The sequence below is a fragment of the Zosterops lateralis genome (assembly GCF_965231275.1).
Source record: "Zosterops lateralis genome assembly, chromosome: Z".
Classification (NCBI taxonomy): domain Eukaryota; kingdom Metazoa; phylum Chordata; class Aves; order Passeriformes; family Zosteropidae; genus Zosterops; species Zosterops lateralis.
The window spans coordinates 35371545-35389225 of NC_139800.1; the positions used below are offsets into that span (position 1 = coordinate 35371545).

The 17681-nt window shown below is 36.0% G+C and overlaps 1 protein-coding gene across 1 annotated transcript in view; it reads right to left on the bottom strand.

Moving 5' to 3' along the window:
- Positions 1-17681, bottom strand: part of LOC310922770 (guanine nucleotide-binding protein G(q) subunit alpha-like) — a 114000-nt gene that overhangs the window by 35146 nt on the left and 61173 nt on the right. The window contains exon 3 of the mRNA XM_083883573.1: positions 536-690. Within this exon, the coding sequence (XP_083739699.1) occupies positions 536-690 (155 nt within the window). The remainder of the gene's footprint in view (positions 1-535; positions 691-17681) is intronic.

Here is a 17681-nt window from a genome sequence, read left to right on the forward strand (position 1 = left end):
GGCAGTTCAGCATAGAACAAATCCCTTTGTTTAGTGCTGTTTCTCTCACCACTAAGACTGCAAATGCCAGTGAGGGAAAACAGAAAATCTGGAAAACAGGAGTTCTTGAACATTTCAATTTTTATGAATTGTATGGAGGTCTACTTTGATTGCACTTCCTAGTATTCACTACTGTCACACTACATGAAAATATTTTTGCCATCTTGCATTCGTGATTATATACTAGAAGACAGCAGGTTGAGTAGGTTTAACAAAAAATCCCCCCCCTCCCCCCAAGTAACCATTCCTAGTTAGAATTAATTTAAGACTTTGAATCATCACAAACTGTCATTTTGTGAAATAAATGCAGATATAATCCTAAAATAGATGTATGCCACTCCTTAATTCAATTTAGTATGTGTATATTCACCTATGTTTGTAGTGCATATGCATACAAACCTGTACACAGACATATAGTATAATAAGTAAAAAAGAAAAATTACTTTGCTAGAAATAGAAAGTTATAGATAGATGTTCATAGCTACCATGTACTTACTATTTAGTTGAATCTGATAATTGATATTCCCGTCGTCTATCGTAACACTCCTGAATTCCAGGGTCATTCCATAAGCTTCTTATTGCATCTACATACGGGTTCTCAAAACTTGACACCTTCTCTACATCAACTTCTCGAACTAATAGTGCATGAACCTAATTCAAAACAAACAAAACAGTAGAATTTACCTCATTTTCTATGTTTGCAGACAGCTCATATACAATGAACAAGATCAGCAATTCTTCACAATTCTTATATCACCAACATGTATGTTCAATTTGAAAAATCGAGTATCATGATGATTGTGAAGACACAAAAAGGCGGTAACCTTTAAGCTAACATCAATGGGAGTGAAGTTGCTCTAGAGAAAATTGTACCTTCTTATACTTCCTTCTTTTGGGACACCAATAATTGCTACCAAAACACTGAAACAAAGAAAAAATAAAAATGACAGACAAAACTGAAGGATTCTCTAAGTACCACCAATTTCAAACTGCTCATTAAGATCTAACTACTGCCAGTTTAACTCAATTGATCCACAATCCAAATCCAGATGGTGTAGGCGACTGTTCAGTTCAATACACTTTTGACAACAGCAGCCAACATTTTCCATGGTCTTCTGGGAATATAACAATTTCTCCTTTATTTACCAAAATTCTTGTAAATATTTATTCAATTCTTTTTGGAAAACTATGCCTCATATTTTGGATCTTCTTCATGGATTTCTAAAAGTATTTAAAACAAGATTCCAGAATAAAAAACCTGGAATTTTTGGGAATGGTAATCATGACATCTCCACTTCAGGAGAGACTGAAATAGCTACCATGTCTTCTTCTTTATTCCCCTCAGAAAATTATGGGCAGGGCTAAAATCTGACTCTGAGCTTCAACAGTATTACAGCTTTATGCTGGTTTTCCTGGCAATACTCTTTTTGCCACAATCTATTACATACTTACAAAAGTGTGGGTGTTTTGTATCTAGGCTTCACCGTCTCAGTCTTCTTCTTACTATCTTTATTATCTCTTATTTTTATAGTAACAGGAAAATGATGGAATTCCCAAGTCATTAGGAGATACTTTATCCTACTTCAAAAGAACTGAAAAATTTTGTGTAATTCAGCAGTTTTAGAAAAAGGTTCATACTTTCTCTGTTCCTTGTTTTATAGGACCATTTTAATGGTGGTTAGATTTCCACAAGACCAGCGAGTTGACATTTCACTACTGTGAAACACTTGCTTTCTTTGGCTAGTTATATGGATTTAAACAAAAACTAGGTTTTACCAAAATGCTCTATGTATTTTCCTGAACTACCACAGCGGTTGTGACAACAATAGCAGTTAGCTGAATAAACTGAGTAAATAAAAATGTTTAATGCCAAAAATGTATTTCACTTTTCCAGGTACAGGAGCAACTAAATCAGTCATCTTTGTTTGCATTTGTGTGTACATCAGTGTAAATCTTCAGAATGAAGCATTAGCCAAACCTCCAAGGTGAAATTTCATCAACCAAAAAGCTTCTGACTTCTGTAGCCTTCGTATGAAGTAAGAATCAACTCAAAACCATTAGAAGTCAGAAGACTGACCTGTCACCTCTCCTGAGCAATTCATGATGCCATTGAAAACGAAAGGAACCAAAAAGCAGAGTATGCTTTCCAAATGCCTGATTTGTAATAAACATACCCGGAAAGCCTCTCCATGCACATGCTACAGGAAAAGCCACAGACTTTTCTTCTCTTCACTTTATTTATATATTTGTCTCCTTTGAAAAGCAGGTACCACCTAAGGACTGGAGGAGATAACCACCCCAGAAATCTGACGATGCAACAAGCTACTGTAGTCCTGTGACTGAACTGAACTATGAACCAGAAACTGCCATCAAGTCTGAAATTTCTCTCATAAAACCTCTGCAACAGGATTTCAGACCTAGCTGACAGACAGATGAAGAAAACCACTGATTTAAAAGGAGAAACTTCAGAACCAGATCATCTACTTGCTGCCAAATGTCTTCCAATGGTGGTTTTCTTGTGAAACTCCCACAAACCTGAATTAATTTTAATGGGCTGATGGACAATAAAAGCAAAGTGCAATGAAGAAATACTTAAGTGTTTCCTTATACACTCTATTTTTATTGCTAAAAACCATTCCCTGCCTAGCTTTGTTTGAGATCAGGACACCAGACAAAGTACGTAAAAGAGAACATTATTGACACAGTTGGAATGGAAAATGTAGTAAAATAAATACAGTAATACCACTTTCCTTAAGCAATGTCTTGGCTTCTTGATCATACTATATGATATAAAAAATATGAATGAAAGTTTCAATTTCACGTAAGAAGCAAGTTCAAATTTTCTACAGCACTGATTTTTAAAAAGTTGGGACCTACCCAGACAGCATATTTAGTAAGTTCATTTCCAAGAATTATATGCGCAAACACCCAAAACTGTAACGCCCCCAAATTTATGGGAGATCTCAGAAAAGAGATTTTAAGTAGCTTCTGATCTAAAATGTTTATAATTTAATGGATAACTAAACACTTCCCTGCCCATTCTACCACGCGATTTTCTTTTATTTGTATTATTATTATAAAATGATGATGTGACTTTAGGTGTTCATAAATACAAGACTTATGTTCCCATCTAAAAATCATACCACGATTTTCATTAAACATCTCTAATTCAGAGCGTTTCACATTTTGTTAAAACATACTAAGACAGAGAATTACAGAATACCACGAATTGGAAGGGAACCATAAGGATGATGAAGTCCAGCTTCTGGCCTTTTGAAGGACACCCCAAGAATCACACCATGTGACTGAGAGCATCATCCAAACACTTCTCTGAAGTGAACAGAAGTGAATTCTGTCAGGCTTGGTGCTGTGACCTGGGGAGATGCTCCAGTGCCCAACCACCCTCTGGCTGAAGAACCTTTTCCTAATATCCAGTGTAGGACTCCCCTGTTGGGGAGTTCTATGCCATTCCCTCAGGTCCTGTCACTGGTCACCACAGAAGTGCCCGCCCCTCCTCTTTCCCTCATGAGGAAGTTTCAGCTGCAGTGAGGTCTCCCCTCAGTCTCTTCTCCAGGCCAAACAGACCAAGTGACTGTACCCACATGACTTCCCCTCAAGGCTCTTTACCATCCTCATGGCCCTCCTTTGGACCTCTTAATCTAAGATTTTAATATTGTACTCTGGCACTCAAAACTGCACACTGGACTTAAGGTAAGGCCATACAGTGCAGAGCAGAGCACGACAATCACCATATTCTAAAATCCTATTTTCAGAACGACAATACCACAGCAAATTTGGATGATCCCAACAGTTTCTGGTACCTTGAACTATGCAACTATGGATGCCTATTGTAACACTCAAAGACCGGGAATGCTGCACCTGTCAGTCAGTCATTATCTGCTACATAGTAATTTACATCTAAGGCTGCCCAACCCTCACACAACCTGTTAGAGCAGAATCTTTCTCACCATGGCTCCACTTGCAACATGAAGATACAAACAACTACGAAGGGACAAAGGGAGAAAAAGGGCGTATTATAGCTTCTTTGTTTCTTCATAGTGAAAGGGCAAAATCTCAGTTGAGTTAACTGAAGTCCATTAGAATTTCAAAATAACATACACAGAGCTGTGACATGGACGCTATGATCACCTTAGTAATGCCATTATGGGGCTAATCAAATGTTTAAAATACTACACAAACATGCAAATGAAAACAGTGCATACAATTTACACTCTAAGTATTACACAACTCTCATGACTTCCCATAATTAAATCATGTTTTAATGACTCTATGACCAAACTGGTTATTTGCAAAACATTATTTGCAAGAATTAAGGTATGGAATAAGCAGGTGTAAACTCTGCAGGTAAACTCTTCCATGAAAGCAGGAAATTGTATGCAATTTCTGATGAACTACTCAAAAATCTTACATCTCCAGGCTACCTAACGTAACTGTAGTACAGTGGGACATTTTTTCACCTCCACGCAAGTCCTAATTACCAAAGTATTTCCTATGTTTTTCCTGTGTCTGGTATATAAGGCAGTTTACCAGGGATACAGTAATATTTCAGATACACATTTCAGATACACATTTACAGGCATTTCAGAGACTTTAAGCTTGATGTAAATTATAGATATAACTTTGGTTTTCAAAAGCGAAATGGAATCGAAACATATTCTAATATTTGAAATTATTTGACTAAATTTAATTTAAAACGTTACAGTAATTTCTAGTCATCTTTTATTCCCTGTGCTGCTGGAATATTAAGAGAAAACAGCTGAAACAAAAAAATATCTGTTATTTGAAGAGAGAGGGAACATCTCACTCACTCCCTCTCTCTGCTACACAAAACTTAAACTCCATAGAGATAATGCAATAATCTGCTCAAATGCAGTGACAACAAAGGCAAAAGAGAGAAATTCACATTCAGATTTTAAATATTGATTTTCCTTTTATATTTTTCACTGGATCTAATTGATCCACTTGGAGACAGATTTTAAATATTAATTCTCCTTTTGTGTTTTTCACTGGATGTAGTTGTTCCAGCTATAGATAACAACTAAAATATAAATGTTTATGAAATTCATTTATTAAATTTATTAAAAATTATAGGCTTTTTTATCCTCTTTTTTTAGAAGTTTCATACTTCTAACTCTCCAGGCAGATCCTCAAGACTTTTGGCTACTTTCTTAGAAGGTGAGACCATTAAGCATTACAGCCTTTAAACATTACAACTTGGCTTGTTAATAACTGCATAGGGTGTTACACTCTTCAAATACTGGCATTGCTATAAAGCTAAGCTGGAAGATGACATCACGGTGCAAAACTGAATAGCAGGTTGCAAAAACCTATCACAAAAAAATCAGAACTAATATTTACTTTAGTGTAAGTGGCATGTTACATTTGCAACGGATTATAGATTAGGCACTTTCATATCTCCTGGTGGTGCTAAATGTAGCACCTTAGATGAAATTTTCACACACTGGTCCTAAAATTTTGCAGCTAGTGAATACTTTCCTGATGTGTGCTGTAAAAATGTGTCATTTTTTGCTGTTGAGGATCCTAGAAATAGGAACAGACTTATTCTCTGGAAAACACTTTTGCTTTGTAGAGCTGGGGAAATTCTATAGCTGACTTTCTGAAATATCTTTATGGACCAGCCAACTGCCACATCGTTTCCACTGCTTTAGTAGTTCATCTCCAAAGAGCTGGTTTTGTGTTCTTAGAAGACTAAGCATTCTGCCCTGAAACTAGTCAAGTCTGCCTGAACATCCTACTTGTTTATGTTCACTTCTAAAATACTTTTAAAAACCCAAATAAACCCCACACATGCAATTTTATTCTAACTGCAAACAACAGTTTCAATTAGAGGATTCACTTATATATATTTAACTGTGTGATTAGTACTGTATGACATTAATTCACAAGTTCAACTTGTTTTCCAGGCTTTGCCGAATTCCTTTTTAAAGATAAAAGAGCAACAAGTAAAATACAGTCTACATAAGTAAAGAGAGATCCAAAATACTAGCAAGAAGTTATTTTGCTAAGTTACTACTGGGTTTAAAAAGCAAACAGTCCCATTAAGTCACATTTTGACTTGTTTTCCAAATGTTACTTTTACCGACAAATTTTCAAAGGTTTTCAGCAGCTGCTGAAATTCCGAGATTAACGCTTTGGCTCAGATAAATCCTTAAGATTCCCAAGGATACAATGGAATAAACCTGCTAATGTTTTGACATTATTAAAAATGAATTGTAACATTTGAGTTCTTACATCGATAATCTGAACATAAAACTAAACCAAATCTTTTTCTTCTAGACATAGTCACTAACAACAAATTACATCCACATCAAGTCCTCACAATTAATAACTGACAAGGCCAAATAGTAAAATCTTTTTTCTAGCAATGAAACCTATTTACAAATTTAATTAAAATCTTCAATGACAGAAACTAAAAAAAAGCCATATCAAATTTGAATCAGCATAAGCAAAAACTAGCAACGAGCTCTCCTCCCACAGCAGTTTTTGTAGCTAAAAGGAATTATCCAAATTACTGCTCCATCTACAATCATCTATAATTTGGTATTATCACTAAATGTGTACAACAACACATTCAAGCATGGAGCTCTAAGCAACCTGGTCTACTGGAAGGCATCCTTGCCCACAGCAGACGAGTTGAAACTAGATGATTTTTAAGGTCCCTTCCAGGCCATTCTATGTAAATACAATAATATTTCCAGAAAGATATCAATGCTCTAAGGTTTTTTCCCCCCCTTTTTTTCCTTTTTTTGGTGTGTTCTTTGTCTTCTTTTTTTCTCCCAAGGACAACTTTTAAGCTGAGATCATCAAACCTCATCAACAAATCATTACTGTGTTATAATCCTACAAATAACTACAGTACACAGAACATATAACAAAATACTTCTCCTACTTCATAAACACCTCAGGTTTTTAGGCCTTTAAAACAGGCTTCACTATTTTTGAAGAACAGTGCTCAAAAAGCCTTGCAAATGGTAATTTTTTTCTGCCCATTTTTTGTATAGTGGTTCAGTTGAATTTATGGAAGGAAATGTTACGGAAACATGGACATGCTGGAACTTCGATTCCATTTGCAAGCAAGCTGGCTGTACTTCACAAGCCTCCAAGAATTTGCTACCTCAGTCAATCACTGCAGTACACAAGTAAGTGCATTTAAAAAAAAATAATAATAATAAAAAAAATATATAAATAAGGACAGTGGTCCAGTAATAGAATTCTCATTTAAGAAGCATTGAGCCATTGACCAGAACTCCTATAAACTTCACTTCTGTACTCACTCCTGTGCCTTGGTCCTGCACTACAGACTTTTTTTAAGAGTACAAGCAGTAACAGCCTTGTGTGGTGTCTCATGAATTCAAACACCTAGAATGGAGAATACAATGTGCCTTTTCACAGAGGTCGTGGCCAGTTGATTCAGATAGTTTACCATCCACTTGCTTACCCAAAGAAACTGCAGGAATTGCACTGCATTTCAGACCTAGAGAAGAACTACCATGAACCTAGGGCACAAGGAAACAGACAGCAAGCTCTTTTTAAGGGAATATCCTAGGGTAGAAATAGTTCTCTCCTTAGGAGCTGGTACAGTTTTGAATTTAGTATGACAATAATATTAATGACACATTGATGCTTTAGTTGCTGCTAAGTATGTTTACTCTAAGTCAAATTTCCCATGCTCTGTCAGCCAGCAGGTACACAAGAAACTTGGAGGCAGCACCGCCAGGACAGGTTATCTGAGCTATCAAGGCGATACTCCATACCACAGAATGCCATGGCCAGTATATGAAATGGGGAAAGTCAGCTGAAAGGCACTGATCATTGCTGGGGAATGGGCTAGGCATTCTTCAGCTGAGCAGATGTACTGGGCATGCCTTGTTTCTCATGCGTTTTGTTCCACCCTCTTTCTCCTTTTCATTCCTATCATTCTTATTATGATGTTTGATTTTGATTCAATTATAAAACTGTTCTTACCTCAGCCCATGTGGTTTAGGTTTTTTTCTCTGACTCTTCTCCTCACCATGGATGTAGTGATCAAGTGGCTGTGTAGTACTTAGTGCTAGGCTGGGATTAAACCAGGACAAGGAAACATGTAATCATATCTGTGTTTCAATTCAGGACAGAAAGTATTACGTGGAAAAATAATCCTCTACACAATTCATACTAATTAGAATTGTCAGATGTGATAAGCTTAAAAAAAAAGAGAGCATGTAAAAGAAAAGCATTCTGCCTCCTTATATTTAAGCCACACTTTATCTTTAAAGGAGCAGAGTGCCCTCTGCTGACTAATACATAACAGCAGAGGCAGTTATTTCAAACTGGTGTTTCTAGAAATATCAGAGAACTGGGAGGGACCCTTTCAAAATAATGAATGATCCCAGCAGGAATTTTCCTCTGTAAAAACTGCAACTAATTGAAATAGTTGCATTTGTGTGCTGTCCAACCAAGAAAACTGTCTTTCTAAACAATTATCTCACTTCTTGGAAGTAAACTTTGAAAGTGAGCTTCAGACTTACACTAGGCATGCAAAGATACATGACACCCTCTCACCTACTTACTTGAGTGTGCTTATTAATCCCTTGATGTTTAGAGCAATGAGCTAGCGTGACTGAAGTAAGGGGGAAAATGTAATCTCAGATGAAAAACCGTTGTTTAGAACAGGGTCACACAAAAATGAATTTAGCCCCAAGATGTTAATGATAGCAACCCAACATTATTTTCTCTAGAGAAACCAGAGACATATTATACCACGGTGATGAGTAACTATTTGAAAAATGTCTTTAGGGAAAATTAAAATAAAGTTTTATGCCATGTGTGACCTGAAAAAGTGATAGCTTCCTTATAAACTAGGTACTATCTTCTTCATTCCTAGAAATAGACTGTATTGGTGCTGCCTGGTATCAGATGCCAAGAAGAGCTTATTTAAAGGAGGATGGCAAAACATTGCTGACTCCTCTTTCAAGGCTTCAAGCAAAACACCAGTCTCCTGAAACATGCTGCCAACTTATATCATTAGGAAAGAGGAAGAAAAAACAATAAAACGCATCTTTCCAATAGTGAAAACACAGAAGCAAGTCTTCCATAATTAAGAGCTTGAAAAGCTACTCACTTTGCTGCCTGGTGTATGTAAAACTGATTCATATGTATTTTTCAATGATTAATTTAGCTTATTACCTATTCAGTATTTATGGTCAGAGGTCACAGTAGCCTTTTAAACAACCATTTGGGAAGGCTTATTTATCCACCAAACACAATTGGATGAGACTCTCAGGAGAAATAAAGCATGTTCTTTATAAATGTACCATCAGTCATCACATGAGAGGAAATAGATTTTTGAAGGGCTATGTTTGCTTCCTTGTAGTACATTTTTAATAACCTACATGGTTTATTTGAAAGCCTGTGCTTTCAGTAAGAGTGACATCTATGTGAAGATAAACAAAATTGAGGGCTTTTTTGAAATAATTTTGATTAAACTGTATCTGGAAGAAGCTTGTGGGAGGTGAATAACACAGGTAGAGAAATCATAAACACAGTTTATTGAGAAAAACTGTCTCCTCATTACTACTAAAGCAAGGTTTCTGAATTCAGACACCTAAGCCTGCTCTTCAATATACTCTGCAGGTTCTCTAAGCAATGAGATGAAGATCCACGAGTGAACATGAATGACGAAGTAAACATCACATCCAGACAATTACAATGCATCTCCTGAAGTCAACAGGTTCCACTTAGCCACAAATATCTAAATTTACCCTCTTAATTCTCTCCTTTTTTTGTTTGTTAAATTAGAAATGTCCGAGGCAATTTCCCAGAAAATCTTCAAAACAAATTTATCAAGCTAATTTAGGGAAGCTGTTGATGTAGAAAAGACAGGCTGTTTGAGTTATATCCTGCTATCCAGAAAGAACGTTTATTAATAGGCCTTATCTACCCTGTTCACAAGTATTATCACAGAGAGGCAGCTACTTCGGAAATCAGCATGCAACTAGGACACACATACAAAAATTTTTAGTTGGAACTACAGTATTAATGCAAATGCCAGTAATAAGGCTGAACAGTATGGTTAACAAAAATAATCTATAATTAGTCTTTAGAACAAAATAATTATTTCACTGTAAGAAAAAAAAAAGAAATTTTGTTAAAAAAGCTAGCCAAGCACTCTTGCCCCAAGTTATCACCTGATGCTATCATTAAAATTTGTTTTCTTCAGTGGGCTTAAAATTCTCTATCAATATGGAAATAAACTAATTACTTTTTAGACAGGGTAAATAAGTATTTTGTTTCAGACTTCTGGCATAAAATGAATCATGAACTGGATTAAACATTAATAACATTTAGCTTCACTGGGTAATTATAGTACATTGATTTCATGCAATCCCCCACCTGCAGAACGCATCTCCAACTAGGAACACTTTTGCATTTTTGCAGGTAGGTCAGGACATTATTAATCAAATAAAAGAGAGCATTGCTGGAGGGGAGGAATCAGAAGAAGCTTTATGCTGGTTTTGCAGCAACCCAACACCTACCTCAGAAGTGTTGGTAGCTCAATCTGCAAAGCACCACTGCCCCACAACCACTCAAATTTGCAATGATGGTGACTGACCTGACAGCCCATGGCAGGCTGTGCATTTAGGTATGGGACCACTGATGTTCTTCAACAGTCTCTGCAATGTTACATACAAAGCAACAGGAGACTTATGCAGGACAAAACACTTTTTCATAATTGTCATCACAAATCCTAACATGGAAATGCTATCAGATGAGGGGAGAAGTTTAATAGACTAAAAAGTTCGAGAACACATGATAAGGACATGGCTCTGATCCTCCTTTTGTGAGCTTTCCTTCATGCTATTATTTTCATGGTATTAATATGTATTCAAATGACTGATTGAAATTACAGATTTAGTTAAAAAGGTCAACACTGAACAGATAGAGAACACTTAATGATGCACCTGATAACTATGGAATGTAACATGGAATGCCCATTGTAAAAAGTCTGAATTTTATGATCTAAATGCCAGTTATCAAAATTGACTGGCTGTGGATTATAGTGGATTTACAGCAGCTGAATAATTCACTACACTGGCATCACTCTTGGTATTATTTTTAACTGTAAAAAAATCAATTGATAGAAAGCTCTCATTCGTGTCATGGGACAAAGGAACTTATGTTTTTCAGAAGATTTCAGTGCTGTTTCCCCTGCATCCTCTTTGTATCAGTGACTTCCTTTTATAGCACATTAGTTGCTGTAGCCGTTAAACTGCTTCTTATTGAATGGTTTTAAATTTTAGAATATGGCTTTAAAAACCCAGCAAAAACCCCTTAGAAAATAGGGTATCAAATTCTGCTGTAAGATTTTTTCCATGCAGTTATCAGTCATCCTCTTTGATAAAAAATAGTCTTTTTATTATTTTTCAAAATTAGCAAAATTTTGAAAGCACAGAAAAGACTTCCTAATTAAGGGGACCTATGACAGAGAAAGTTACCAGCATATCCAGAGGTCCCAGTAATTCGTCACCAAGAAAAGTACTTATCCAAATGTAAATTTGGATCAGCAATCATATTTACCTTTCCTAAAAACAATAATCACAGAACAGTAAAATCGTTCCATTTCTATAAAAATGTTAGCATTCTGAGGTCAGCAATTCTTTTGCACTTGGTAGGCCATACTCTTTTCAGTTTAAGCAGTAAAATGCTGGAAGTGTCTAAAGTCTTTCTCCTGACAGTCAGCACACGACTCAAGTTTAATGGAAGGAAAAAGAAATCACACGAAGAACAAAACAATTTGGACAAGAACAAGAGGCTCTGCCTGTGCACACTTCTGCGGCTGCTGGTCTGCAGAAGCCACCTCTGCCTCTTGCACTGCAATATTATAAGTATTGCATAGTGCTGAGAGATCTCAAATACTGCCTCAGCTTTGACAAACCACTTGGAAAACACCTTAGCTAGGAAAAAAGTTAACCAGGTTTGTTAAAATGCAGGCTGTAGAGAAGGAAACACAAGTCTAAATAGAATTCACCTCTGACCTAATGAAGACCAAGGATTTGACAAGCAGTGTCATCAAATTGTGTTTATATACATTTGTGGTTGGTGTCTCAGTGCTTCCAGAGATGTATCACTGCTTGTTTTTCTCTCACATAATTTATTGTCTAACAGGAATTCACAAATTCTGTTATGCCTCCTAGCAACGCCATTGCTGTAACTGTAAGCACAACCTTTTAATCAAGAAAAAGAAATAAATCATTATCTGCCTTCAAATATATGCAATTTTTTTCACCTTTACAACTTACAGAATCAATGGTAACATATCTGGACTGGCACCAATACTTCCAAGTCAAGAAAAAAAAGGAGAACAGGGAGGAAAAAGAAAGGGAATAAACATCAAAATATAATTCTTTAACTTTTCAGCAGTTTTGTGGCCTCATCTTCTGTCCACTGAAATCTTAAGGCAAATAATTCCTGTAATTCTTACTGAATGAGCACTGCAGAAATCACCATCCCTACAAAAACCCAATAAATTAGGCAAACTCCATCAGGGTTTTACAGAGACCTGTAAGCTGTGTTGGATCAGACCATACTGGAAATCCATCAACCATATATATTTGATCAATGACAGTAAGTGGTTTGAAAGGCTGTGCTGCCTAATGACAAGTTTTGTATGTTTAAAATGTCTTGCAATCCTTCTGTGAACATTACTGTGAATTCAGCGCCCTTAATTTACAGGATGTCTTACTTCTGTTCATACAAAGTACAGCTCCTGAGTGCATTTTCCTGTGGCTTGTGCCACAAAAACGCCCAATGATCAAAATCAACCAACTGATCAAACAAAAAAAGTCAACCCAAAATAATGGCAACTAGTAAGTAGAGACAAGAAAGGAAATGACATCTTTAAAGATGGTATCCTGTGGGCAGTGTCAACTCCTACTCTCCCAAGATAGAGGATTATAATTATAAAAGGAGGACTGTGTACCCTGAAGTCAGGGAAATATTAAAAACACTCCTAGAATATTTAAACTGATGCGGCTATACTGGTCTCCCCACTTTCATACAGAGATTCAGTGGGTGAGGTAAAGAATTTCTTATTTAATAAGAAGACCAGAGAAAAACAGCTCTAACCATATGGTTGTAGATTTTTTACTATTATTTTCATGGTAAAGACACTATATATGCCCTTGTTTCATGTTCAATCATCTAAAGCACCTTATTACAGGTAAGGACAGCTCAGTATTAAATGTTTAAGTGATGTACCAGCAGTACCCAGACAGAGAGAAAATCAACTTTTGAACCTTACAGACACACCCTACAGAAAACCTCAAGACAGATAGTATAAGTAGCCATTTTCACCAAGAGTCCTTCCCATATTAATGCTGGCCTTTTCTCCCAACATGAATAAATAAAGATGTTGGAACAAGCAACAAGCAGAACAAGAACTCAGAGAAACCAAATTACTCATTCAAGTGTCACAGTGACAGTTGGCTACGAGCTTGGGATCCACAGGCAAATGGCATCCAACAAAGCAGGACACAGCTGCTCCTCTTAAACTGTGTAAGAGCGGAGATGCCTAACAGCTTCTTGAGAATAGAAGAATCTGGGCATACCCAGTGATTCTACACTTTCATAATTAAATTGTGAATTGTCTTTGCAGAATACCAGGAGCAGAATTTGACTGTGGACTACATTTGGTAATCCCTAAATTATGTTGTCTGAGTCAGGCTGCAAAAGAAAAGCTGAAACTGAAGAATCTGGAGAGGTTAATAACCACAGATAAACCAGGAAGCAAGATGATAGAAGAAAAGATAATTCATGAATGAGAAGAAATGTCCCTTTTTCCATTCCTGCTTCTATTGCCTTTAGATTACACTCCAAAGAAGGCTGATACCAATCCTAAACCCTAAAAATGTCATCACTACAGTTCCCATTTCAACACGTGAACTTTGATAACAGTAGTGTGCAATCCTCAAATCTTTACTTTTTGCACTAACCAAAGTACAATGTTTTGAACTAACGTGTACATAATCCTAAAAAAAAACTTACAAAGCTGCTTTCCAGAAAGATGACAAATAGTCAACTCAGCTGATCCTTAAGACACAAGCATCATCACTTTGGTTACAGTCATATGCAAACACCACACATACTAATGTGACTGTGAGAAACCGACTGTGACCTAAAAGAAATTGCAGAAACCTTTTACACAAAAGTACTACAGGAACGTGTTTTACAAAAAGGTAATTCACATCTACACCAATTCTAACAAGTTAGGTATACCACAGGTAACAAAACTCTGTTCAAACTACAATATTGTTGTCTGTTCTCCAAATCTAGACCAGACTGATCCTTCTGTGTTTGTACAAATCTTAATTTTCAATTTTCAGAAGTCACACGCTATTAAAATCACTTACTCTGGACAACATTTACCTGAATGAGCCTATCTGAATGCTACGGGGGGGGGGGTTTTGTACCATCTGTATCACCAGCAAAGCCAGTACTGCAACAGTAACTCTGGAAGAGAAAACAAGGTTTTGGGAAGTGCTGAACATAGAGGAACAGAACCGACATAAGGGGAAGCAGAAGAGCAAAGGCTTAATAAATACTGTGAGTAAGTGCCAGATACAAGCATATGTGCTTCACTACTTTTAAATGGTATGGCTGGAAATTGTTCAAAATTCTTAGTGCGAATAAAAACATGGAGCTACGTTAGGAAACTGAATAGAGGAAATAGTGTGAAAGAAGACCTGAGACTGCCATTTTTCAATTCTACACTAGAGTTTCCCTAAAGGACAAAGAGAAAGCAGCTCCAGTCCCTTGAATCAAAACTTTACTGTATCTATTGACTTACCTGAAAAATGCATACTTTATAGACTGTAGAGGGTGATTAGGAAAAAAAAAAAAGAAAAAGAGAAAAAAGAGCCAAGCAAAAACCTTTGATATAAAAATTGCTTTCCTTGGCATCACATGAAGTGGGTGAAAGGGCCTTTTCCATCTTCTAACTAAAATCTATGATTTCACTCTTGTGATCAATACAAAAAAACATTGCTGTCTTTAATTAAAACCCAAAATCACACATTCAGAATACATTACCTTGCCTGTATCACCCTGAAGATTAATGTCTCAGCTATCACTAACATTATTTAACCAGCAAAAAGAAGACTTCAACATAAAAAACTATGAAGCATATGCAACTGTGTTAATGCAATGGTAAGCTGGGGGAAGACAGACTTCTGGCAACTTTGGAGCCAGACAGCAACCTCTGAAATCAGAACTATTAAGGAGACCAATCAGAAAAGTAAAAGCTGCAAAGGAAAAAAAACACACCACACAAACCACGAACACACTCATGAACTTTTCATCACTGCATCCTTACCAGCAGTGTTCACCTTTTTCCCCCCAAATCATGCTCCTCTTATTTCCTCAGACAACCCTCCACTAGCAATTACTTTATTTTTATCCCATACTAAGCTCTTAAACCTTAACAGATATACACAAATTATTGTATTTGAACAGCTCTGATTACTAGCTCTGTCTGCAATTTTAAACTCTTTTGTTTGATGAAGGTCTTGTAGGTAAGTCAATAAACTAGCCCCCTTTGAGGAAAACACCCAACAACAAATAACTTGTTACTGCACTGCAAAACTAACACTCTTTCACATTCTGTTGAACCACAGTTCAAGAACCAGATATTTATGCCTTAACTTCCCTTAAAAATGTTAAACTGTTCTGGGTCCTTTCAGAAAGCTTGTAAGGAATCTAGCTTTTATGTTCCTGAATATCAGTTTATCATATTAAAAAGGGATGATCAACCAAACAAAAGAAGAGATACTGTCTACTGAACCCTAAAGGCAAATAATTCCCGTAATTCTGTACTGAATTCTGTACTGTAGCTGGAAATAGCCACTTTATTTTCTGCACATAAAACCTACATATTTAAATTGAGTTCACTCTTTGGTAGTATGAGAGCTTCTAATGAATCACAAATTTTACTGGATTCCAAAGCTGTATACTTTTATCATGCAGTTCTTGAGGAACTGAGTTTATAATAATCGCTTTGTGTTTCCTCTTTGATACATTATACAGATATACATATTTACATCATAACTGTAGCTCCAGATATGTGCTATACTTGTTGCAGTTATACTCACTAATTAATTTTTTAATTAATTTAGGTTATTTCTTATGTAACATACGTTGTCCTTTTTAATTTCTTTGCACGCTTTTCTGAACAGTGAGAAATACAATACTGGACCCTACTTTTTAATATATCTATTTTAGAAGAAGACATTAAGAGGTTCTTACATTTTTCTTTCCTGCATACGTAAACATGTAAACCCCCAGAAAAACTAAATGCAGTGTAGGCATACTAATTCAGTAATCAGTCCCTCATTCGGATCAGGCTGATAATAGAAAAAAAGAAGGGAACTGTATTAGAATGAAGACTTGGTTTTTATATGGACTTCCTGTTCATCTGTGAGCTCTGCCCTAGTTTGAATCCCAAGTCTGGAACATTTGAGATGTTCACAGATGGCATGTCTTAATGGAGATTGTTAGTTATTATTTTCCCAATTGCTTAGCCTAGGAACAAGAAATTGGAAAAGACTTTGGAGTGATTTTTGGTCTCTTGAGAATAAGGTGAAGTACTGCAATTTTCATGGTGCTAGATTTATTTCTTTAGAGATCCACATTACAATAAATATTTATGAAATTGCAGCAAACTAGATAATTTAGATTTATCACTCATATATACTACTGAGTTAGGATCTTCTGCAAGAAGAATCCACCAGACAGGAGGAATCATGTAGGCAAATGACACAAGGCACCCTTAACTCCATTTCACTGTGGAAAACTACGAGAGGAGTGGGTAACCAGGAATATCTGGTGTACTGCAAGCCCCTGCAGCTACCTCCATCGCAGCAATCTTTGCCCACCCAATGGCAACAGAGAAGGAAAGATGCAAAAACTATTATATGGAACACAAATGAGGTAAACATCAAGAAACTTCTGTGGTGTACATATCCTTAATTTGGATTTATTCATGAGATATCTACTAGAAATGCTGCCTTTTAAAGGGCAACAGCTAAAACCTACAGGTTTTTTTAGAAATGTGACATAAAATATTTTACAATATTTAAATACAGATGAAATATATTCAAAATGAAATGTATTCAAAATGCATAATCCTTTGCTGCATTTCATAAGTGTTCTGATTTCAAACACCCATACTACAATATCTGAATGAAGATACTTATCACACACCCTTTCCTGTATGCATAATACAAGCTCTTTCTAAAGCTGATGGAGGCTAAGACTTGCTGTATATAAATAAATCTCAGTTGTTGTGCTTGCAACTCTTAAAGTGAGATCCAGTCTTATATCAATACTGCTCCTCTTTTACTAAACAAAGAACAACTATGTATTTTTTCCACTTATAAAAAAAAATTGAAAAACTTTACGTTTTTCAAAACTTTTGAAATCTTTAAATGGTGATTCATTGGTTCACTTTATTAAAAGATTACATCTTAAGTTATAGTTCAATAGAATGGGTTTGATTAGAAGCAAAATATACTGATTAAAGACAAATTCTCCCCCTTTTTTTTAAAATCAGTATGAGAAACTTAAAA